General features: G+C 32.5%; 1 protein-coding gene and 1 long non-coding RNA gene across 2 annotated transcripts; one reads left to right on the forward strand and one right to left on the reverse strand.

The window, feature by feature from the left end:
- Nucleotides 1-2,705: 2,705 nt before the first annotated feature.
- On the forward strand, nucleotides 2,706-11,995 carry LOC148279451 (uncharacterized). Its single transcript, XM_088229949.1, has 10 exons — nucleotides 2,706-2,795; nucleotides 2,897-3,059; nucleotides 3,142-3,439; nucleotides 4,070-4,331; nucleotides 5,878-6,051; nucleotides 7,287-7,490; nucleotides 8,328-8,507; nucleotides 9,507-9,696; nucleotides 10,281-10,431; nucleotides 11,744-11,995. Exons 2-10 carry the CDS (start codon nucleotides 2,934-2,936, stop codon nucleotides 11,896-11,898), a joined length of 1,740 nt encoding a protein of 579 aa, XP_088086075.1. The 5' UTR covers nucleotides 2,706-2,795; nucleotides 2,897-2,933; the 3' UTR covers nucleotides 11,899-11,995.
- Nucleotides 11,996-13,472: 1,477 nt separating this feature from the next.
- On the reverse strand, nucleotides 13,473-25,916 carry LOC148279452 (uncharacterized). The gene is made up of 2 exons (XR_015822882.1): nucleotides 25,607-25,916; nucleotides 13,473-14,658 (listed from the first exon to the last, which is right to left on the reverse strand). It is a non-coding gene; the product is annotated as an uncharacterized LOC148279452 (long non-coding RNA).
- Nucleotides 25,917-26,208: the final 292 nt, after the last annotated feature.

A 26,208-nucleotide genomic window follows, 5' to 3' on the forward strand; every position in this document is an offset into this window, starting at 1 on the left:
GGGTGCCGTACGCGTTAAAACCAGGAGATGTTGAGCGGAGTTTTTTTGCTTGTGAACAGTTGCTTGAAAGGCAAAGAGGGAAGGGATTTCTGCATCGCATTGTGACTGGGGATGAAAAATGGATCCATTACAATAACCCCAAGCGCAGAAAATCACGGGGATTTCCTGGCCATGCTTCCATGTCGACGGCCAAATCAAATATTCACAGCTTTAAGGTCATGCTCTGTATTTGGTGGGACAAGCTCGGCGTAGTGTACTATGAGCTGTTAAAACTGAGTGAAACAATCACAGGCAATCGTTATCAACTGCAAATTAACGCGTTTGAGCCGAGTATTGAAAGACAACGAGAGACATGATAAAGTGATTTTGCAGCATGACAATGCTCGACCCCATATTGCGAAAGCGGTCAAGACATATTTAGAAACATTGAAATGGGAAGTCCTACCCCACCTGCCATATTCTCCAGACGATGCTCCCTCTGACTTTCACTTTTTTTAATCAATTGAACACGACCTGGCTGACAAGTACTTTCAGTCTTATGAAGAAGCAAAAAATTTAATCAATTCATGGCTTACTTCAAAAGATGACCAGTTGTTTCAACTCGGGGTTCGTACGCTGCCCAAAAGTGAAATCATAAATGTACAACCAGTTTTTTACAATAAGGCCTCAAATTTCGAAAAAAAACGGCGGAAGCAAAGTTGTACATATAATACGTTACATTTCTTTAATATTTGGATTGGTTACAAGTTATAATCTATGATAATCGACTCAAATTTAAAAGCTTTTGACATAATAATGTATTGAAAATATACATAAAAAATGTGGATGATGTGCATAAATCAAAAGGAACTGTCTTCATTATATAAATGTTATATTTACTAACAATGTATTTCGACATTTACTTCCAGTCCTTCAATATTCCGTGATAAAATCTCTGGGCTGGTACATTTTAGCGAGCATACAGAACACTTATTTACAAATGAAATATTATCTAAAAAAGCATTCTCTACACTCGCGAAAGTGTTCAGAATACCACTGGGGGCTATTCTGAATCTTCTCACTGGGGTAGTGAGTGGTTAATTTGTGGGTTTTTATTTTTTGCATGCGACTACACTTTTCTTCATGTATGGCCACACTGATGATTAAACGGTCGCAATAATATACTGAACAAAAATCCTTATGTTTGATGATGATGATGATATGATTTGACGTTTAATCTTCTGTATGGACAGATATAAAGCAAAGTGTAAACGCATGAAAAAAATCTCCACATTTCTTTCTTCTCTACCTAGAGAGTGGTTTATATGGGGATTATATTTTTTTCAGTGCGATGACACTTTGCTTCATATATGGCCACACTGATGATTAAACGTCAAATGAAAAAAAAACGGTTTGGTTAATTCAACCTAATTGTTTTGGGTAATGCTGAAGGTCGCAATAATGTTCTAAATGAAAATCATCATTTTTGATTTCACGTGTTCATATTTATTTGATTTTTAACCATCAGTGTGGCCAAATATGAAGCAAAGTGTCATCGCACTCAAAAAATAATAATTCCCATATAAACCACTCTCTTTTTGAGTCGTTATTCGATTTAATTCCAAATAAAAAATAATCTTTACAAAAAATTGTCAAAAATTAATTTTTCAACTAAGTTTTAAGGGCTCTAACTGTATTGCAGGATAAAAGGCTTACTATTGAGCTACTCAGAAAAAAATATGATCGTAGATTCAATAGTTTGACTGCTCTTGGGACATCCAGGCTAAAATCGGATTCTTACTAAAATTTCTTAAAAATCCGAATAACTTTTAAACCACTGAACATACATGGGGGTATAATCAATAGTCATTCAGGTCCCCATCGCTCTGCCACCGATGATCCACACTCCCAGTTACAGGCTGTATGATGCAAAAATGAATAAATAAAAGCATTAAGTTTTTTTATTTCTGTACTTTTGCTTTATTATGTATTTCTTTTTGTTAAGATGTTGTAACTTTATATTATATGAAATAAAATAAAAAATAAAAAAATTGAAAAAGTCATAATCGAGTCAATTGATCGATCAGACACAGAACTTGACAGCTGAAAACAGTGCCATTTCTACACGCACACACGCAGGCCACAAGCCGCTCAGTGAAAAGCTTGGCAAGGTACGCAAGCCAAACGTCAAGATCCACTCGCTTGTGAATGCACCAGTTGATTCTGAACGTTCATCGATTCAAGCCGGCGGTATAAATATAATTATCTAATCTGTGGCTTCCTTTGATTTGTGCAAATCAAAGGTCTAAGATACGAACCTCGCTCTACCACAACTTGATTCCCATTTTCTAACGAGTTATTTACATCTCATTGAAAATGACTCCAAATTTGAAATTTTAGGGGAAATCATAAGAACGCAAATATATATTTTTTCACTTTAAAAAAATTCAGACACTTTTCCAAATCCCCGCAAGGTAAGCCAAACGCCTGATTCCCAAGCGCAAATACTTGTACTATATAATCTGTGAGCGCAAACATGTAATATTTCTACATTATCTCTGGCGAGTGGACTACCTTTATAATTTTAATTCATAAAGAACAGTATCTATGGTCTACGCAGGATTCGCAGGAATCGGTAGAAAACTGCAATAATCTCTGGAAAACCGTAGAAATCTGTAAAACCATGCGAAGATTGCAAAGACCAGAGATAATGTAGAACTATTACTAATTGCAAAGACAAAGATATTAGGGAACGTCAGGATGTCAAGATTGTCAAGTTCGAGGATTAATGTCAAATATAAATAATTATTATAAATGTAAATAATATTATTGACAATAAAATGTGTTAACGTAGTGTAAAATACAAAGTTGTCGTAAAATCCTACGGTTGTTGATATCGGTTCTCGTTCTTTAACAGTTCGTTCTTTGACAACGCGAGGAAGAGTAGCTGAAAGATGGGGATGGATTTAATTTTATATTGTCGGCTTTGCGCCGAAATTAGTATAAGTGACAATAAAATGACAACGGTAGAAAATGACGAAAAGTTATCCGAAATTATTTTCAAGTATCTTTCAATAAAGGTATGGTTCTTCCGAGCCAAACATTTTCATAACTTACTGTCAAAAATAATACCTTTATTTTTGTTTTAATTCATGTTTGCAGATAACACCTGGTGATTATTTGCCTACAAGCGTTTGTGAATCATGCAGGGTCGTTATATCGTCTTTCGAGGAGTTCGCTGCTAAGTGCAATGATGCACAGATAGAGTTAGAAAACCTTTTGGATCAAAAAAATGTTTTAGGTGACCCAATACTCGAAGCCGTTTTAACCAACCATGATGGGAATGTATTACACTCGTTCAAAGATGAAATTGATGACCGTGGTGCTCTCAGTGATGATTTTCATGACGATGACAGCGATTTATTTAATGACGATGAAAAAATTCCTGTTGCACTTATGGGTATGTATAAAAATATATGTAAACTTAAAAAAATGTACGTAAACGTCTGTTTCAGAATAAATCAACACGATAGAAAATATTAGGGTAACAGTTTACATAGTATGTTTACAAATATATATTTTATTTTTACAATTATAATGCTACCCCCTCTTTGAAAAGTTAACTTCACTTAAATATGTACATTGAGTTTTTCTACTGACATTTCTTGGTGGAACTGCATTTTAATTATAATAATAAAAATACTTAATAGTTTTATTCCACTTTTATTTATAATTATTTTATAAATTTTTTACCAGTGACCGGGATTCCAGTCGGGTCACCAATCTGACGATGTCGGTCACGACGAAATATGTACAGTCAAAAATAAATGTTTTCATGACTTGACATGATCAGATAAATTAAACCTTTAAATTTGCTCATGACAAATGTCCACATAGTTAAATGACCATAATACGAGTATGTGTAAAATTAAAACAGCTAGGATAGTTTGTCAAGATAGACGTGTGTGGCGTTCCATCCAGTGTCAATCCAATGGTGAAATAGTATCTGTATCCACGCTTATATTATGATTTGCTACTAGCTTTTTGCATAATTTATCTTGAAATACCAAAGATAATATTGATTTTTCAGTTAAAAAGAAGAAAAAAATAAAAAAAACAAAAAAGGAAGATGACCCCGACTTCGATGTCAACCTCAAAAAAGTAGTGAAAAAAGCAGTAAAATCGAAAGTTGATGATTCAGGATTTACTTTTGTGCCAAGGAAGATACCAGGTCAAAAAAAAAAAAAACAACCATTGAAAACTAAGAGTAGACCAAGAAAATACTCCAAGCGTATGAAAGTTGAAATAGAGCCGCGTGTAAGGCGAAAAAGATTAGATCTTTCTTCAGTCAAGTATGTATTTTATAATCTGTTAAATTTTGATGTTTTGTTTACAAGTTTTAACTCAGCTTAGGCTAATTTTTTTTTTCAGGAGCTGATGGCAATTAAATTGGAACATTTAGTAATTTTCTTATAAAATAGGGATTAATGAAATTCACTATGTATATTAAATTAAGAATATTTAGATTATATTCATAATATAAACTGTAATGGCAATGGGCAGGTCATGTTGCCAGAGAGGGAATGGTCTGACGGGTACCCAGAGTTCTCAGGGGGAGACCATGAGGCAGGAAAAGGGGCACCAGGCGACCACAGAAAAGGTGGGCTGATGATATTGTCCCCGTCGCAGATGGATAGGAAAAGCCCAAAGGAGAGAAGATTGGAAAAAAATGAGCCCTACTCCAGCAGTGGAGAGATACTGAAAATAATTATTTTTTCCTTTAATTTCAAGTTACAGTTTTCTCTGCATTTCCAGTCATCCTACATAGGATGTGTCTTTAAAAAAATATGTGTAATTTCTTTTTATCTCTGTTCAATTCATTTGCGATATGTGATTATTTCTGCATTTAGTTTAATTACCAGTTTTTAACTCCATGTTGTATTATGTATTATTATTATGGATAACTTATATAGTGCCATTTTTCGTAATATAAAATAACCTCAAGGACGCTTTACTAAGTGATTCTACGAATATTGATTTTAATTTGACTTAAAATATAAGTTCAAATTTTTAGTTTTTTTCTTTTCTTGCTACGGATTTATTCAAATGATCTAGAAAACAGATGGGCTTTAAGTTTTTACTGAAACATCACTTCACTCACAGTTTTGCGCTTCTGCTGGGAGAGCATTCTATGGCGCAGGGCCTGTGCCCGGCCGTAAGTGCCAGTAACCATGTGTAGTAATCAAATTTAATCGCCGTAGATGTAGCTGATGTAGGAGCATGACGTCTGTTAGCTAGTTCACTCAGAATGCATAGTTCTTTTTAGATATTCCGAAGCAGAGTTGTGCAGTGACTTATACATATTATACACGGTATACAAACACCAAAATAAATATTTCTGCATACCTTCCAGCAATCTTATATATTTTCATACTTAACATGTAATATTGTTACCTCCCTTTTCGGTCATTTTTATTAAAAAAAATAGTTAATGCCTTGATTAATATCATATACAATTCATAAATAGAAATTGTGACTGGAATTTGACATTATCTCAAAATGCTTACCTGTGACTGTTGGTATGCAAAATTGATTTATAAAAACACGCTGTTACAAATAATTAACAGTTCGTAATGCTTACAGGAGTTTGAGAGATTGTTTAAAAAATAGTCTTTAAGTCCCGATAAATTGCTTAATTGTAATTTGTCATTATTTTGCTTTATTTACATAAAATTTATTGATTTTATATAGAATACATTAAAAAATACACAAAGAAAAAAAACATTTATAAAAACAACAAAAAACAGAATATATTATGAGAAAATATTTCTTAAAAGAATAAGCAAATGTGAACATCTCTCTTTTTTTTTTTTACATAGTTTACATTTGTATTTTCAGATTGGCTTGTCACTTATGTTCAAATGTCTACCGCTATGTTCACCAACTGGAAAACCATACAAGATCCTGCCACTCTGATAATATAAAAGTATTGTGCACGTGCGGAGATTACTTAACTAGTAGAACTAACTTGATTCGCCATATCAAGAGACACAGTGCTGGTATCGATGGAAAGTATGTTATCTTTTTGTTTTCATTAAAAATAAATTATCCGTAAGTGTTTTTGACTCGGTGGCTACAATTAGGTAAAAATCCTGATACGAGATAAGTCGTCTACGTAGTGTAGTAGTCGACGCAATCGCTTACTATGCTTGAGGTCTCAGGTTTGATTCATTACAAGTTTGATATGAAATATTGGTCTAAAATATGTTTTTTCGCTTCAATATTCAGTGTCCTTAGACTGACACCTTAAGGGCAAGACTAATCATATTGGCTTCATGTAACAAATAATTGAGATGAGGTGAATTTGGTTTACCATTAGATTGCCCTATTAACCAACAGGTGCGGATAGGAATATTATGATGCAAAATTATAATGGTAGATAATTTTATTTTTTTATTTTCTTGTAACTGAATTATTACACTTAATTTATGAATGTCTACTTATTATTAATTTTATTTTGAATCTTGAAATAGTGCACACATAAACATATCCTTATGTGTGCTCTGATAAGAACAATGTACATATATTTAATTTGTAACTTGTTAAGCACATATTTCTTAGCCCTTCTGTTTGAGTTTTATCATTTTTTCTTTATAAACAGTTTTTCCTATATCATAATATTATTTTACTGCCTTATATAAAATTGAATTTCGTGACTTTGCTTTTTTTCTAAATAGAAGTCTAATTTTTACCTTTTCTCTGGTATTGTGATCATGTTCATCTTGGCTTTGATCATTTTTTTTCCAAAATTCTGTCTCTTTTAGAATTAATAATATTATACACAAATATCTTAATACTATAAAATATTATTTGCTTATATTATATTATTTGTCGGCCTCGTGGTGTAGTGGTCAGCGCATTTGCCTACCATGCAAGAGGTCTCGTGTTCGATTTCCGACATGGTTGACATGAAATATTTATTTAAGAAGGTGTTTTTACGCTAGAATATTTCATAGTTCCTTGACTGGCACCTGAAGCGTAAGACTGATCATCTTATCTGCATGCAACAAAAATTATCAAGATACGCTGCAATTGATTTACCAATGCAGTTCCCTATAAGGTGCGAAAAGGGAATGATGATGATATATTAGTACTTTTAATTTATTTAACATCAAATTTACACTTGTGTATCGGTTTTTTTTTCAAAATAATTCTTAAAGCTTTGTTTTGTAATATGGTTAGTTTATTCAAATTTGTGACTAGTAATTTAATTTATAATTACAATTTATTTCATATATCAATTATAGGTGCTCGAAATGTGAAAAAGTTTTCATAACACCAAGATTACTTGATAGACATGTCAGAAAATGTTTAGATATTACTCATCCACATTCTTGCGACAAGTGTGCAAAGAAATTCAAATATAAAAAAGGACTTAGTGAACATAAAATAAATTATCACATGCCCATTAAAGACCGGCCTGTGTTTACTTGTGAAAATTGTGGCTCCATGTAAGTACTCAACATTTATTTTCTTATATTAAGAACAATCTCCATTCAAACTATGTATCTCTACCGGTTTAAATTTTTTATACTGTATTTCTAAAAGTTGCATTTCTTTTAATTTAATTGATTATTTAGTAATTTGTTATATCTTATGCAGAATTTTTTGTCTTATAAGAGTATCTATACATCTATACATATTTCCTTCTATTAATTCCTTCTATCTAAATACTGTATTTCTTGAATTGTATGTTGTTCAAGTATTTATGTTTTATATAATTTATATGTATGTGAAAGCCTTATAGGTGTAAAAATTAATAAAAAAAGTAAAACCAAGGGATGGCAAAAGCAAAATCAACAGTAAAGATTCCATTCAAGAGACTGACTGATAAATTTCCACTTATTTTGAGAAATCTGTACATACATTAATGTGTACCTTTATAGTTGCAGGAAATAATAATCAGTCTCAATACAATCCATAAATTAAATAAATATCGGCGGTGGTAAGGCAAAATTTACTAAGCGACATGTTGCTACATGTAGCTATTTCACAGAAGAGCCAATTAAAGTTTTTTTCCTTTTTTTTTAATTAATAAAAAAAATCTCATATAAACATATTCTACTGGCGTGATTCCTACATAATTGAAATAAAGATTTAAAATGTGAGATTTTTTATTAATTAAAAAAAATATTTTGATAGGCTTTTCTGTAGTTTGCTTCATGACGCTTAGTAAATTTTGCCCTTTCACCTTTGATATGTACCTTGTTTAAAATTTTTTGTGATTTAAAAACACAAAATTTTGCTGTAGTGAAAGAATTAAAATGAATTATTTTGTTAATTTTTAGTTACCACACTCCATCAAGTCTAAAAAATCATATTAAAAATATGCATAATACCAAAAAAGTAGTAGCATCGATAGTATGTGATGTTTGTGGGCGATTGTTTAAGAATAATGGACATCTAAAATCACATCAAATTGTGCATACTGAGGAAAAGAATTTTACTTGTTCCATTTGTCCGAGCAGGTAAGTTTCATAATATATTACTTTATATTAACGGTTCTTACTTATTACGGAATACATTAATATCATCAAAAAAATAATTTTATTAAAGAACACCAGAATCATTTGCATCATAAAAGTGTAAATATGCTTATATTATCTATAGCGTCTTCGGCAACCATGTATGAGGTCCTGGATTTGTAACCTGGCGAGATTAACAAGAAATGTTAAATTCTGAGTTTCATCCAAACATTTGACTCGCTTGGACTTCAAAATAATGTATGAATTGACATCTATAATTTTACTAAATGATATCAATAAATGCCAGATTACAGTTGTTTGATATATTCTACACATATGTATGTAATAAAGTTCTAATGCATGTATATAATGTGTTTCGTGGGCGAAATAATGTAAAAAAAATAAAAAAAATAGCATAAATGGTTGAAATAAGTGTGTACCTACTGAATAATTATTATTGGAAAATAAGCCCATTCCTCTCTAAAATTGTTCTTTAATTAGAAGAATATCTAAGTATGTGTTATTATTTTTTAAAGTTATTCTGCCCCTTTCTTTGCTGACCCTTAGGCTGCAAATTTGTAATACTATGTTGGTTAAATTTTATGCTATTTTATAAACTTTTCTTCCATTGATATTCAGAAAGTATTCAAGAATGAGCCAATGTGTTAGCTGTATACAAATAAACCATTCTGTGGTCCGCCAATGAGAGCTCACCCGTGTTACCTAGAACGCTATTATAATATATACAATTAAAATTTAAAAAATTATTTACGTAAACAATATTTTAAAATTGTCTAAATGTTTATAAAAAAGTTTAATACTTGTATGTTAAAACTCTTGTCACATTAGTACTGGGATCAGTAACCACCATTTGTTTAAGCATTATTCCTATTTGTTTTAATTTTTAATAATGCTTCAAAATGTTGGTGGTTAAGAACCAGAATTTAGCATGGATATATATTTTTTCTGGATAAGCAATTCTTTTGTGTTTAACAATTTTAGTTTTAAAAAACAATCACATTTGAAGAGGCACAATGACACTCACAGTGACACTTTATACAAATGTCCCGAGTGTCCAGCAATACTGAATACTAAGGCAACCCTTCGTCAGCACATGGTTGTTCATGACTGCACTGAGAGATACCTGTGTGCTTTTTGCAACAAAGGTTACAAAAGAGTGTCTGATTTGAAAGTAAGTGTATTATTATTTTTTATTGATGGTAAATTATTATGAAATTCCACCAAGAATACAGCCAATCAGTAAGAACTAATATAATTCCCTATGCAATTAAGTTCATGGTGGTAATTTACAAAAAAAAACTTCTAAAAAAGGCTAAAAGTTAAGAGAAAAAAAAAACAAAAAAAGTATTTTGGAACTCATTTCACATGCAAAATGTTTTTTTTTTTCTAATTAAAGAAGATATTCAAATTAAAAGATTATTGGTTTTACCTTTCTCAGGTGGCAACTTTTGATAGTATGGAAAATCTATTTTTAATTCAACTATAATATATAACAATATTTTGAGTTTATTCAAATGTTTGTATACAAAATACTGGAATTCACCCCCTAGGAAGTCATTAAGATTAATAAATTATAACAGGGATGGAGAACATTTTTCCTTATCTAAAATGTTCTTTATCCCCGTTGTAATTTGTTAATTATAAAAGATAAGTTAATGTTTAATTATAGTTGTTGATACCTTAAATCTATTTATTAATTTTATGTACTATACAAGTACATGTTTTCACATAATTTAGATTTATTATGTTTTTCAGTTACACACACGTCGTCACACCGGTCACAGACCGTATTCTTGTCTTTGGTGCGATAAAACATTTGTAGACAACTCTAATATGAGAGATCACAAGAAGCGAGTGCATCCCACCGAGCTAAAGGAGTATGAAGCGATCAATGGCAAGCCAAAAAGTAAAATATTACACATTATAATTTTTAAATATTCAACTAATTATTCCATTAACTCATAATATCCCGCGTGATTATAAGTTAATTATGTATGATGGAACAATACATTTTGGCTTGGAACAACTTTGCGACTGGTACCGCATCAACAACATGTTTAGATTATTTCTTCTATAAAACTCATCCATTCTGCGCTTGAAGTCACTTTATATTTACGGAAAATCAGCAATATCAATACTTCTTGTAATTATAAATAATAAATCCCTCTAAAGCTGCATTCAGCAACTAATGATAATTTGTAAACATGATGGGGTTCTTGGCCTCACGGGTTGCTCGGTATGAATTAGTTGCACAAATTAAACTATCATGCACTCTGTGTAATGTATACATTAAGTTTGTGAAAGCATTAAAAGAATACTGAGTCAAGGTTCTGTTGAAAATATCAAAGATGAGTGACATGGTAACACCGATTAATATGTATTTGGTTGCTGCATTTCTAATCTGACAATATATACGTTGCCGCCAAATAGGAAAATCGTCCACTCAACGAAGTGGCTAGGCGGTTCATAAATTGCTGGCAATCCATTGAATAGCTAACAGATGCTTTGACATAACGTTGAATGCATCGTTTAATGAAAAGGCTGAATGTCAACAATGTTTTGAGTATGTCCAAATGTTTGCAGACAGGCTGGATTTCCTCCCTAGGGAGTTATTTAGATCTAAATTTGTTGCAACAGAGAAGAAAAGCATTTTTGAGAAGGTAATATGGAAGTCTAGACATTTACAGGGTTTATGACCTGTCATTGGCTGGTTTACATCCACATTTCCTCAACTCTTCCATCTGTTTACCTTTGTGAAGTAAAGAAGCTGAAACCTTTATCATGTCGGTGAGGTTCATCTGGCTCTACTAGGCAACGGCTGAAAACAATTTTCCCAATATTATACTTCTTATACTATTCTATATTATTGCTAGTTTTCAACCAGCCATCTCGTTAAATGTTGAGCTATCTAAATTTATTCAACAAATGGCCTAGCCAATCGATGGAATGCCGGAGTTTTATGACCAAGTTAGCCACCCGATTGAGTGGCCGATTTTACTATTTGTCAGCAACATATACATACATATAAACCAAGTTAGGCAAAGTTTTATAACCAGATATTATAACTATGTTAAGCCAACATCAGGTTATAGAGCAGAATTATAGTATTTTGGAAAAAAAAGATCCTGGAAACAAGGCTCAATTTTCTTTGGCCATGGTTAAAACAACTTCATCTTGATTCCAAACTAATTTAATGAATAAATTGTTTTTATTTTTAGATTCCGCCAAAAAAAATGATCGAAAAGTTGTTGAAGCTGACAAAAACCTCGTAGAAGATTATTATCCCAGAAAAACTCCTTCAAATATTATTGTGTATCCACAGTTAAACATCAAACCTCTTCCACTAAAATGTTTCCCAGATTATAATACCTGATGTGTTTTAGGAATAAAAAAAAACTTTAATACCCAAGGAAACGGTACAACATAATTTAAGTAAAACTACTTTAATAAAATGTTATTCTAAGAGTGAACATTTTATTATTTTCCTTGAAAAATCTGAATAAAACTTTTTAGTTGTAAGTGACGCTGGAAGTAAGAGAGTTGCCAACAAAGGTCTCTGCCTATTATGATGATACCTGTTTGATGGTACAACCAGCGTAGATGTGATTAAAAAGTCAGACTTGTCAACAATTTAGTATTCTCAACCAAACCTATCTCCATTTAAAATTTTATTTAATAAATTTTAATAACACATATGCCTATACAGTAAACCCCCCTACAAGGTTTGAATAAGTACCACGTTATTGGGGGGAAGGTTATAGGGGGGACTTGACTCGCGCAGGATGACGTAATCTTCCCGGAACTTGCGGGACAACGTGACAGTTTAACATATTTTTTTGTAAACAAGTATTATCTACATCGAGAGATAATGCGTATGACATCTACCGAGCGAACGTTGGACCTGGTCCGGATGCCCCAGTGTAATGTTATATGTAAAGTAAAAAGTACGTATTTACCTTACGTACTTGTAAGTGAGTAAGGTTGACCACACCCCGAAACTGTCATAGTGCAGCACTAGGATTCATAATCAGGCAGTTGATTTTTTCTTCGGAAAAAATATGCATTATTTTGTATCACAGTTAAGACCACTTCAAGAAGTTGATACCTAGTCGGTGCTTGTTAGCACTTATAATAATAATAGCTCGCTCGTCAAATAAAGTGATGGGAACGAAATATTTGTCAAGCAATGGCTCACACTGTTAATAAATAGGACAGAGCAGCGATGTGCCGATGAATCATCAATGTAAGCTGAACGTGTCTATCAAGGTCAGGGGACACGGACCTACTACGTTTAATGGGGGATCACTGTTATAGGAAAAAACTGCCTCAAATATTATAGGAAAAAACTTTATAGGAGTGTACGTTATAGGGGGGTTTACTGGTTTTATTCCTACAAAGTAAGTGTATCGAAATATAGTCCTATCTTTACTATTCTGTGAATTTATTTTGAGTAAAAAACATTTTCTTTACAACATGCAAACTGTTGAAGTTGAATGTTTAAGTACGCATTTTCTTATCGAAATTTTATGGATATGATCAATTGTATTTCACGTAAAATTCACGAATAAATGTATTTAATGTTTTGTTTTAAAAAATCGTTGTTTAAGGCTTAAAATTTTAGAAAAAATGTTTAAGTTTTTAAAAAGTGTATTCATTATTATCAAGAACAGTGTTTTTAAATAAAATAATTTTACTTAGGGTCTTTTGTCAGGTTCTCATTCTGATGACGAGCAATTGGTTTATCAAATCAAAACATCATAATATACACTGTTTTTTAAAATAAAAATAGTACGGTTGTCAGTTTCAAAGTAGTGTCATTTCACTTTTACGTAATAATGAAAATTGTGTTAATCAAAAAATATATCACTGAAGATTATCACGGCCCTGAAGTCTCGCAATCTGGCCCTGAAACAAGGTTTATATAAGAAAAAATAAATATAAGAATCATTAAGTTTAAATTAGTTTATTTACACATTTAAATATAAAAATCCTCCAATGGATACATTTCATTTTAAATACTCATTCACAGTGCCTACTATTTTTGTTGTAGGTACACACAAATATCTATAATACAATTTTATATAAAATTTACAATTGACGACGCTAGTGGATTAAGAAAAACAAAAAGCAGAGATAACCGAGGTTAAAGTTTTGAACAGCAATAAAATTATTGATAATATAACACCTTAATTTGATCTTAAAATCGGTTTTCTGCTACTTTTTGATGGTGTAGTTGGCTTTATGTAAAGGAGCTGAACATAAAATCTTCATTTATGAAAAAAAACATTTTAAAAAAATTGCTACATGACACCTTCACCCAGTCACGTCCTTGATTCAATATTTATTCAACCTTTTTAAAGGATTGCGGTAATTTATCGTTACACCATTTAATATAAGTGGTTAATTAAAATAATTTGTTTTCAATTTTATTTTAAATTGATGTTTCAGGTTCATCTTTGTATACATTTTAATGCAAAATTAATTTGTACATGTAATTTTGTTGATCATTAAAAGATTCAGTAAAGTACGAATGCTAAAATTTTATAAAACCCTTAAATTATTAATGATTGTATAAATGTACTGTCGATCTTGTACTTTTTGATGATCATCTTATGTTGTATTTCTTATAAATCTTATTATAAGTTACAGGAATAAATGTCACCGTTCCTGTAGCAAATTATTAGAAAGTAAAATTAACTCACAATTCAGTACACCTCTTTGATAAGCCATACTAAGCTTTATTCAAACTAATCAATTTATATAGCAACAAAAAAACTAGTGTTCTCTATATATTCATAGTGAAAAAGTTAATTTTGAGCTTAAATATAGTCAAACGGGATGTAACACATTCTTCTTACGAGAAGAAGGGGTAACTGGGGTAGACAGACGACAAAAAATACCGTCAATGGGCTTAACAATATAAATAGGGCCATCCAAATGAACATGGCCCACAAAGAGGCTATGGCCATCATTTTAAGTGCTGATGTTCTGTGGGTTTTCCCAATTTCATCCTTCCGAATGCGGAGTCACGTATGCCGATCGGCTGCTTGATCAGAGAATTGTGGCGCTATGCTGCTCATCTACGAGTTCCTTCCGGCTAAGTTAAACTTTCTCTTAAGTGGTGCCCAGAAATCTGTAATCAATAATAATATTCGATATTAATATTTATTTCTTGGGTTTTACTTAAATTGACATGCTGAATTTCATATCAAGTTCTATAAAATAAGATTTAATTAGCTAGAGTCCAGACACGTTTCGGAAGAATCACGATTGTATATGTTAGCACTATGGTCAAGCTTCTTCCAAAATGTGTTCTTCTCTGGGGCATTTATTAATGCCATTAAGGAAAATTTATAAAAAATAAACCTTTAACACAATCTTCCATTGATTTTTTCAGTAAACAAAATTATCCTTAAATGTATTATTTAGCCCAAAACTATAACATTCTGAAGCATCGATTTTCCAAGGTTGCATTCGCCTGAAATGCATATTCCAAAAAAATTGTAGAATGTTGTTTTTTTGTAAATTAAAAAAGTTTGTATTTTAACGTTTACAAACATCAATTTCTGCATGTAAACATATTTTTAATGGAGTAATGTTTAAAAAATTTTAACTGACATTCGAGACATTTTTGAAAAACGGATTCTTACACAGAATGCATCAATCAGTAAGTAGCGTAGAGTTTGACATTTGCAAAAAGAATTCTTTATTTGCAAAATTATTATTTCTTGTTTTGGAATTCAACCACAAACAAGCACCAAGGTACCTACATTTGTAATTAAATCCAATATTTCAATATTAAAAATGTTTAGTTTTGGAATACAATCATGAACAAGTACTTAGGTACCCACATATCAATGAAAAGTATTTTTCCTTTTATCCAGAAAGTTTTTGCATGTTTTCACGATACGGTCATATTTCTATTATCATTATTTATTTATTTATTGACGGACTTATACAGTCTATTCCAACAATGGTAAAAACATTTTCTTATACTAAATACAGGTACAAATGAAATAAAATACAACGAAATAAAATTAAAGATAGGACAAAAAAAAATAAGACAAAATCTGGTCTATCTTAGTTCTTTCTTTTCTTTTCGTTTCGAATTAAATGTCAAGGTCACGTCGAAACAGGGCTGACGACTAAAGAATTACTAAATTCGCGTTGGGCATGGGTTGAGTGCCATAATTTTAGAGGGCTCAGGGTAAATCGCGCTCTGATTTTTCTTAATTAACACATATTCCTGTATTTTCTGGATGGATTATTGGTACTAGAGTAGTGTCATAATAAATTATATACCTTCAGACCAGCACTTTTGCTGATTGGGAATATTTCGTACAAATAAAAAATGTATTGTAATAAAATATTATATATATAAAGTTAAAACGATGTATTTTGTCATTTTCGTAATTTATTTTGGTTTTGAATTAAAGGTCAAGCTCACATCAAAACACGGCTGGCGATCAAAGAATGACTAAATTCGCGATGGACTTGAGTTGAGTGTCATAATTTTAGAAGGCTCAGGATAAAACGTTGTCTGACTTTTCTTCATCAATACGCATTTTCGTATTTTCACATGTTTGTTCAACCAGCTTATAGCAGGCAAGCTAACTTTCGGGCAGGACAACGTCTGTCGGGTCCGCTTGTTATGAATAAAAATTGAGCACTATAAAATTACTAGCAATTTTTTTATTTTTAAAGAGACATTTTATTGCGTAAAATGAGGAAGATAAGTGTTTTTTTTAAATTTGTTAATAGACAGGCGCAGTTGGTAAGACGGCCAACTGTGAAACTGGCGTTGCGTGTTCGATTCTCGCCAGTTGCAAGAAAAAAATCCAAGAAAGATTTTTTCTCAATTGGTCTGGGTGTTGTGGTGTATTTTTCATGACCTTCCATATGGATATCCCCTCTATCCCAACTGCTGACAAGCCCCTAAATAAAGGCTTAGCGGCTTATTCCTTTTTAAAAAAATAAAAAATAATCAGATATAGCCAAATTTAAAAATAATATTTTTATGTATCGTATTATCGGCGCTATGATTTTTTTAAGTTTTGTGATTTTGCAATTCTCTACGTTAAGTTGTCCTAATCGGTGGGTTGGCTTCCCGCTAACCGGAAATGTATCACAACGTTGGTTGATTTCGGAAAACTAGTGACGTCGTTCAAAGTAGTTTTTATTAATTTTGTTCATACATTTCTAAGAAATTTCGCTGTGCAATTAGATGCTCTAATTTTTACCGCGCGTAGGGATTTTTTTTTTACATTAAATTTCCCGTTGCATTGAACTTCCCTATTGCTTAGTGCTTTCAAATTGAAGCACACTCTGCATTTTTTTGTGAAGTAAAAGAGCCAAAACTTTTATTGAACAGGTCCAACCGGAAGCATGGGTAATAGCAATTAAAAAGCATTTTCAGGCATAACCTAGTAGATAAAATGATTCGGATGAATTTCACCCACATCAGCTCTTTTGCTTCGCAAAAATCAACAGATTAAAGAATTGAAACACTGGATGTTCAAACAATGGTAGAATGATTAATGTTGTGCAGTATGTACCTAAAATAGTCAATGACAGATCGTAAGGCTTGTAAATGTCTAGACTTCTATATTCCCTTCTCAAAAATGTCTGTAAACTCCCTGGGGAGTAAAATTCAGTATTGTTACAAACATTTGGACAAATTCGAAATATTGTCGTTTTTTAAAATTTGTAGGTACAAGCGTAAGAACGCCAAAACGATATTTTTGTCTTATTTTGAAGGCACCATGATTTATTTAAAGATTTGCGCTTTTAAAATCCGCGGTGAGATTTGGTACGAGGAATGATGACGTCATTTGTCGACGTCATCATCGATCAATGACTAATGTCGTCACTCGTAGAGTTTTTAGATAGGATATTAGTTATGGGCCGAAAGGCTTAACAGCAACGCTTCAAAACGTTTGATTCAAAAACAGTAAAAAAAAAAATTTCTTACAATTTAGAAATATTATTTTATTTACAATCAAATGTTCATATTGTTATCATGTATAAAAAACATTTTGGGTAAAACTAAACGTCTTCATTTGGTCAAATTCTTAACACAAATGTGATTCAAAAGAAAACAGGCCAAAAGGGGAAGCGGAAGGTATAATACCGTACACCTAACTTTGAACGTCATTTTCTTGAAATCGGTGCAATTATGTACCAGTTTACCCTAAATTTAGTTAAGTTTTAAATGACCAAAACTTATTTTTGTGCGACTGCCATTGAACCCTAAAAAATAAAATATTTTAAAAAGTAGGAAATACGAAATTACCCGAACTTTCGTGTAATTCTATACGCCGTTCGTCTAATTTCGTACATTCTTTAAATGCTCAAAAAGCACGATTAAATGTATTTTTATAAATGATAAAATGACTTAGTCAATTATAACCTTTATTGTAGTTTTTACATTGGTACATTTATTTGCAAAATTCACATAAATAATTATCGAGGAATTGAATTGGAGTTGAATTTGGCTATCGATGCTTCGTCAAGTTGATGTGCCTTAGGTTGTAAGGTTGTCTAGATCATTCATTGGTACTCATTATGTCTCTGCTCTGCATTAATTGCTTCTTCTGCAGAAATAAATTAATTTGGTGACTAACCATTTCTTCCCTCAGTCAGTTGATTAAACACACTAAAGTCTAAAGGCCAGACAATTTCAGTTCTAGAGCCATTGACATTTTTCTACGCATCGGCAATTCTGAGGTAAAGTTTTGTGAAAAGAGCAATGAAGTGAAGTGGCGTTAGCTTGGTGTAATACAAACAGTTATGGCGGTTAATACTGTGGTTAAAACCTGTTTTTGACCTTCAACTGCCTGCAGTTACAAAAACATACGCAATTAAATATTATACTGTCAATAGCATTACGCTAAATATGCTTACAAAATGAAATTCAATACCGTCACTAGTTAATTTCGTATAAATATGTACTTACGGCTAATTTTCTGACGTTAACATTTTGTAAAGGCGAGTGTGAAATCACATCTGACTGATGTAACAACTTGCGAGGGTGCAAGACTACACCAAACGAACGAATATGACACATACAAACATATGTAACTGGCTTTCTTCCGACTTGAAACTGCTGTTCGGAATTGGCTACTGTACGGTATTACCCTCCGCTCCCCTACATTTTACTTAAAATAACAACTCTTGTGTAGGTACGTTTATGCTGAAATTTTTACCCGATTTTGGCATGGTATCTATAATAAATAACAGTATTGATATAACAATAATAATTCTCCAATTTGTTGGTATACAGGGTGTTTTTTAAACCCTGTCACATCCGAAACCAAGATGATCAGTATGGGCAAGAAGACATATTAGCATATTAAAAAAAATATTTAGAACAATTAAAAAAAAAAAATATTTAAAAAAACAAATGGTTGTTTACTTCTGCAAGGGAGAAGTGAGGGGAGTGCGACGCAGTGTCAGACTCCCCCCTACTCGTTTCTCCACTGCAGAAGTAAGCAACCATTTGTTTTTTTGATATTTTAAAAAAAATAAATTATTTGCTCTAAAAAATATTTTAATGTGCCAATATGTCTTCTTGCTCATACTGATCATCGTAGTTTCGGTGTGACAGGGTTTAAAGAACACCCTGTACCAATGCAGTGCCCTATGTATTTATTTTTTTATTTATTTAACACTTTTTATACATATACAGTTTATATACATATAAGGGCGGGCATATTGCCTTAAGGCAATTTCTTCCTACCTACCCAAACCGTTACTTACAATTTTATACAAAAATTAAAAACAAAGATTAAAAAAATAAAAATACATAAAAAATGAACACTATACTATGAAGAGAGGAAAGAGGATGGGAAGGAAAGAAGAAGAATAAAAGAACAACCTTAATATTTAGATATTGACATTTCAATCTTAACTTAAATGTAAATAAAGAAGGGGCGTCTCTAACATTAGTGGATAGATTATTCCACAATCGAGCAGCTACTACTGTGAAAGAGGAGGCAAGAAAATTAGAGCGATGAAAGGGTATTAGAAGGATTTTCTTGTTGCTAGAACGAAGAGATAGTCCGTGTTGTGATAGTGGTTGGAAATGTTCTCTCAGATAAACAGGCGAAGTGGGATTATTTAAAATATTGTGAAGAAGTGATAAAATGTGAATGTTTCTTCTATGCCTGATACTGAGCCAGTGTAGTTGCGTGTGATATTCGGTTATGTGGTCGAATTTGCGTAGATCAAAGATATAACGTGTACAAACATTCTGCAATCGTTCTAACTTATCAAGTAATTCAGAGTTAGCATCTGGATAACATACATCCGCATAGTCAAGGAGTGGAGGAAGTAAGCTCTGAACTAATGTTTGCTTAACATTAATTGGCAAGAAATTTTGTAATCTTTTAAATGAGTGCAAACTGCTATAAAGTTTGCAACTAACTTTGTTAACCTGATCGTGCCACCCTAAATGCTTATGAATGATAATACCTATGTTTTTGACTAAGTCATGAATGGAATATCTGTACCATCTATTTTGAAAAGATGAAGTGTGAAAAAATACATTTTTCAATACATTTTTTTGTTACCAACAAGTACAATCTGGGTTTTTGTTGGACTTATGAGAAGTCCATGTTTTTTTGTCCATGAAGAGATATGCTCGAGTGAAAGTGACATTACTTTATGTGTTTCAACAATGTCATGTATTTTCCTTTAGGTGTGGAAAGGGAATGATGATCCAGCCCATATCCGCATCTGGTGGTGCAAAAAAAACTGCACCGGTAAACTGATTTCAGTGTAGGTTCAAGCATTTGTTACAAATTTATAACGATGACGCCAGTCCAACGAAACCATAAAATATTGTAGCGTGAAAAATCCCGTTTTTTAAAATTATATCTAAATATTTTATGTCTACCTTATCGGGAATCAAATATTAATATTATTTGTTTCATGGTAGCAAATATGCCAATGGTGGTCATAAAGAAAATATTGAATTAAGAAAAGTTTACCCGAAACGTTTAATTTTGCATTTTCCTAAATGCGTAATAAGAATTCATTGAACCAAGAAATTGAATAAAAATTGCAAAAATGACTGACGACTTGGGTTGTCCTCGATCGTGCTTGCCTTCGTGTGAGTAGATGGGTAGGCGTATAATATTATATTTATTTTTTAGTGGTTATTGAAGGTAAACCTGTTAGAGCAAGCTGCAAGCACGAGATTACCTTCATCTGCGTGTTGTCAAAATAGCCCGTTTCTGGGCGTTGAGTTTAGGCAGGTACAAAAATACATGTTTTCCGTCATTTCAAGGAATCATTTGTGCCTAAAACTATCTAATAATTATTTTAATTTTGTTGGTGTGTACCTGCGTAGTCTAGTATTATCAGAAGGTCGCAACTGTTTGATAGAGGGGAGATAGGTACCCAACGCAAAATCAATCTAACAAAAAAATACTTATTCTCAGTAATTTAACCAACATTACCCCGTGTAGATAATAGGGAAATATCACAAACTACGAATACCGATAAAAATATATGAAAAGGATTCAGAAAAATTCATTGTATTTTCAAAATCAATATTTTTGGAGAAATGTGGAGAAATGATTTCATACCTAACTTTAAAAAATAAATTAAGAAAAAATATGACATTATAAAAACGCGACATGTTTGGCATTGATAATAATAAGTGACGTCAAGATTCGTGACGATGTTCTATAAAAATTTAAACGGTTACTAACAAAGTTTAACATTAACATAAATCGTGACGTTTGAGGGGCGTGGCCAATGCAATGACCGTTTTCGCGGGAGTTGAAAATTACAAATTAAAAAAATAATTTTATGCAACTAATATTTTTGTTGTCTATTGTTTGTGTTCATGTCGTTATTCCTTTCTGTTTGTTTTTAATGTCGTTTTCAACTCTAATTTGAAAATCTATGTAACCTGTTTTTGGCCGATGTTATCATGTTTTGGTATAAGGCCCTAATAAAGGGAAAAAAAACTAGTAATTTTTTTTTTCGACAGTATTTCATATGCCCTTATTACTTAAAAAAAATTAAAACAGGTGATATTTCTCTACTAGAACATTACTTTATTCATATAAAAACGTCGTTCTATTTTTTAGTTTCCTTAGAATAATTATATTTTTAAAAGTTTATTACAACTAAACGCCTATGTCTGCCAGATTTGACTTAGGTAATTCGTTTAAATTTTTAAATATGAAACTGTTTATTTTAAATGTTTTATTTTAGGACCCATTTTAACCAGTTGTGAGTACCCCAATGCTAGTAAATATATAATATTAAATACACATATTAATAATAACAAGTATGATTAGCATACCTAAATATAAATAATATATCTACCCATAGTTTTGCCGTAACATTAATTTTATATTATGTTTTTCCTTTTATATTGCGATGAACTTTGTAGGTATGTATATCAATATGTTAGTGGATAAGTTGTCCCAAAATGAATTTTACAAAAAAAAATATTTGCAAATTTAGTGAGAAACGCACACGAGAAAAGCACCACCAATGGTGCAGTCCAATTTCTGTATCCTGGATTTACAAATCGCCCACAAATTTTCTATAGGGTTAAGGTCAGGTGAATTTCCAGGCCAGACTTAAAGAGTTATTTTTTTATCATTGAAATACTTAAGCATAAACTTCGATACGTGACAAGGAGCTGAGTCCTGTTGAAATACAGCCCCGCTATTAGGACAACATTTACTCAGTTTTGTACTCAAGTGCTGCTCCAATAGAGCTTTATACTTTAGGCTATTCATCATTCCTTTTATTGGTATCAAAGATTCGGTCAAATGAGAAAGTGGGTCTCATCTGAAAACAGCACCTTCTACCGGTCTTCTACAGTCCATTTGGTATATTTTCTAGCCCAAATGAGCCTTTGCTTCATCACACGTGCCGTCAGGAGTTATTTCTTCTGTGGCCGAATTGCTTTTTTCCCAGATTCAATGAGTCTTCTTCGTACTGTTGAGTCATGTGTCATCACCCCAGTGGCTGCCAAATCTCGTTGAAGTTGGTAACTGGTTTTTATGGGGTTTAACTTACTACTAAGGTTTAACTTACTATTAACTTATTTCTGATTAAAGATATTTCATCTCGGACACTAGTTTTCCGGTTTCTTCCATATTTCCAAATTATTTTTGCTTCAACTGACCCTGTTTCTGTTTTCTGATTAATAATCTTGCTGACTGCTTCCGGTCTCACAAAACATTCATTTGCAATCTCCTTCTGAGTCATTGATGTATGTTCACTTAAGGTTATAATCTTTTCCCTTTTCCTCGGCGTGATATCCATGATTTAAACCAACTCAAAAACACTGTTTAATTTATATAAATTTATATAATATATAATATAATAAAGCAATTTATAAAATTAGTCCTTTATTGAAAAAATTAAAAAAAAAAACACAGATAGTACACCAATAAACACCAATATGAGCTCCTAGAGGATTAATGAACTGTAAGTCATAATTTTTGGCGCTAAAAAACTGTCAAATTGACATATGAGTGTTGTTATACGTAAAAAATGAGAAAAAATTACACTCATTCCATTAATTCGCACAATACTTTATCTACACAACTTCATTCTTCATCTAAAATAAAATTTAAGGCTGTTCTCAGTATATTTGAACACAGTTGAGTTGGTGTATTAAGAATAACTCTTGTAAAAAATTATCTACTAGGAAGTTGCACAAACGAATCTTCAGAATACGAACTTGTGAAATAATGCTAGTACTATACAAACCTAAAGATAATTATGGACATGTTGCCATGATTGAAAATTGTTTTCGTGGGATTGGTTAATATTCTAATTACAAAGCTTCTTTACTTCTACAGCCCCAAGTCGAAAAAATAGGTTTTATATTGGTGATGAATATTTCGACGTGACCTAATTTGAGTATTCCACTGCATTGTTGACGATCTGAGCTTTTTCGTTTTAAACCCTACGTGCATAAATATACTTAGGGGTTACAGTATTCAAAAGCATTCGCCTCTTAGAGAAACACGTGACATAGATGATTTTAGATTTTTTAGACTATAAGATACAATAATGCACATTTAAAATCTGAAACGTTGTTTATTAATGAAATTAAATAAAAATGAGCAAAACATGTTTAAACGTACTTCAAAATTGAACTTTATACATCTTTCACTGTACAAGTTATAAGTGTTTTGCGTGGTATGTGAGACAAATGTTTATGATATGATCTTTATCTTGAAACATAAAAAAACAAAAAATATTGCATATATAATGACACATAATTTAAAGACGTATACAATTTAGATACAAAGGTTGGTAAAAAAAAGCGTTCCGAAAAAATCTTCGTGGCTCTCTCCTGCAAACTGTGTAATAGATTTGCAGATAGAGCACGTTTCGTAGCGCACGTCGATTTTACATCCTATACACGCCTTAAAGTTTTTTTAAAAAACAAAATGAATTCAAATGCAAAGAGGAAGAAACAGAGAACATTAAAAATAAATAAAAAATGAAGAAAATATAGGTTCACCAAAGAAAACATTTAGAAAGAGTGAAAATTTTAAACCAAGACTTCACCAAATGAACATTTGTGGGTATTAAATAAATCGATATCATTGGATACCAAATTACTGTTAATTGTTATGTTCATTCTGTAAAATACATAGTATTCTATTTCATCATCCATATTTTTGCACATGATGGTGTATAAGGCACAATGCAGCGTATTTCGATCATCTGTTCTTGCGCTTCAGGTGCCAGTCCAGGGGATAGTAAAATATTGCAGTGAATGCACTCCCTCCACACAACCAAAACCGATTTAAAGATCGGGGTCTTTCTTTCGGTTTTGATCATACTTCAAACAAATTTCAATGTTATAAACCGAGATTAATCAACGAATATTTTATTCCGACCTTGCCAGCAATTGAACTCGGGACCCCGAGGATGGTAGGCGATCGTGCCACATTATCTCCACTCGATTTCCTTTTCCAGGATTTTCACCTTAGACTAGCCATCGAGTGAAAAACATTTTTCTGGGACTCTGGTTTTATTTCACACCCAGAACGTATTTAAATTATAAACAAAAAAATGACTGGTGATTCGTCTGCCAGGTGGTGTATTGGTTAACGCGTTTGCGTGTAGTCCCTGGGGTCTTGTGTTTCTTTACCTACATTCCGTGAAGTACTTATTTGATTGGTGGTTTTTCACTGTAATATTTCATAGCCCAGGCGCCTAAAATGTAAGTCCGATCATTTTACATTCGTACACATTTGTATATCACAAATGAACGTTGATACGTTGTGATTAGAGTACCAGTGTAGTGCTCTATGTACCATACGACGGAATTGAATACCATACAACTTTAGTGCGTACAATTCTGTAGAGTGGTGCGGTGGTTTGGGGGCCCGAAGAAGCCACTTACTAATGCTGGATAGGTGGGTAGAATACAGAAGAAGTTTCTTCGTTATCCGTACATGAGGAAGTATGGATAATTATCTTTGCGTACCGATAACCCCTGTTTTAAGTGTGAGTAACGATAAGTTTCCATACAATTCATTCTAGTGTAGTGTAGTGTAGTGTAGTGTAGTATTTAACACAAACGAAATTTGTACGTTTTCTCGGTTCACCGACAGGTTCACATTAGAATAGGGTAATTAAACATTCGAACACAAAAAAAGACCTCCGTAGTGGTTAAGAAGCTTGACTCACGCACGGAAGGTTCCGGGTTCGATTCCCGGTGAGAACACAAACAAATATATGTTGTTTCTCAAGCCTGGGTGTTCAGGTGTTCTGTGCTGTAATTCACCACTGTGATTGGGCCGCCTGGCCCGTTGTGGTGCAAAAAAAAAACACAAAATTACTGTTCCCTCAATACGATTTTCAATGACAAATTAATAGTCAAAGTAAAAACCTTTCGAGTTCGTTCGTCTTAACTGTGTTTGGTCTATACATTTATGCATTTACGCGTATTATGTGCAATGTTTTACTGTCTTAAATACCCATAAAATGTATATACGTATACAAGGTTAAATCAACTGGTAATATGAATGTTTTCGCTGGATGTTTCGTTTGAGTTGAAATAACAGAATGTTGTGTTTACTAACCCAGTTAATAATCGCTCTTCTCTGTCCATTTACAGGCTATGAAATAATATAATCCTTTGTGCCACTTCACTTTGTTTGCACAATAATATACTCGTATGACCTTCGTGAAAACTGCGGATCAGTCACAATCGTCCCGACCACAAATGTCACGAATTGTCTCGACGGCACGACAACTCCGGTTGGATACTAGTTGCACGACTGCCGAGGGAGGCCTGTCTTTGTCGGCCGAGACTGCCACTGCCACAACCACTCTTCGGCTTCTCTTCACTCTTCTCCTACAGCCTGCGCCGTGGGCGAGAGAGAGACAGCGCTGTCCTGACATCACAATTTTATGCAACAGCTCGAACTATTTGTGACGCAACGTGTTAGTAGGTGAGTACCCCTACTCTGCGTTATTTAACAGAACCGAATTTTGTTATGATTTGACCTAAAAACCATTAACAATACGAAATGTGCAAAACGGGGTCATCTCACTACTAGGAGATAAGTTGTATGCAGGGGAATTTTTTTGTCCTATATGGCAGCAATAAACTTACTGTTTTTTTAAAGCAATTTGCAGTTCATCCACACGTAGGTTGGTATCCATAATCCATACCAATAAG

Source organism: Micrasema longulum, unplaced genomic scaffold (genome assembly GCF_059751315.1).
Source record: "Micrasema longulum isolate JH-2025_06_02 unplaced genomic scaffold, ASM5975131v1 h1tg000724l, whole genome shotgun sequence".
NCBI classification, from domain to species: Eukaryota; Metazoa; Arthropoda; class Insecta; order Trichoptera; family Brachycentridae; genus Micrasema; species Micrasema longulum.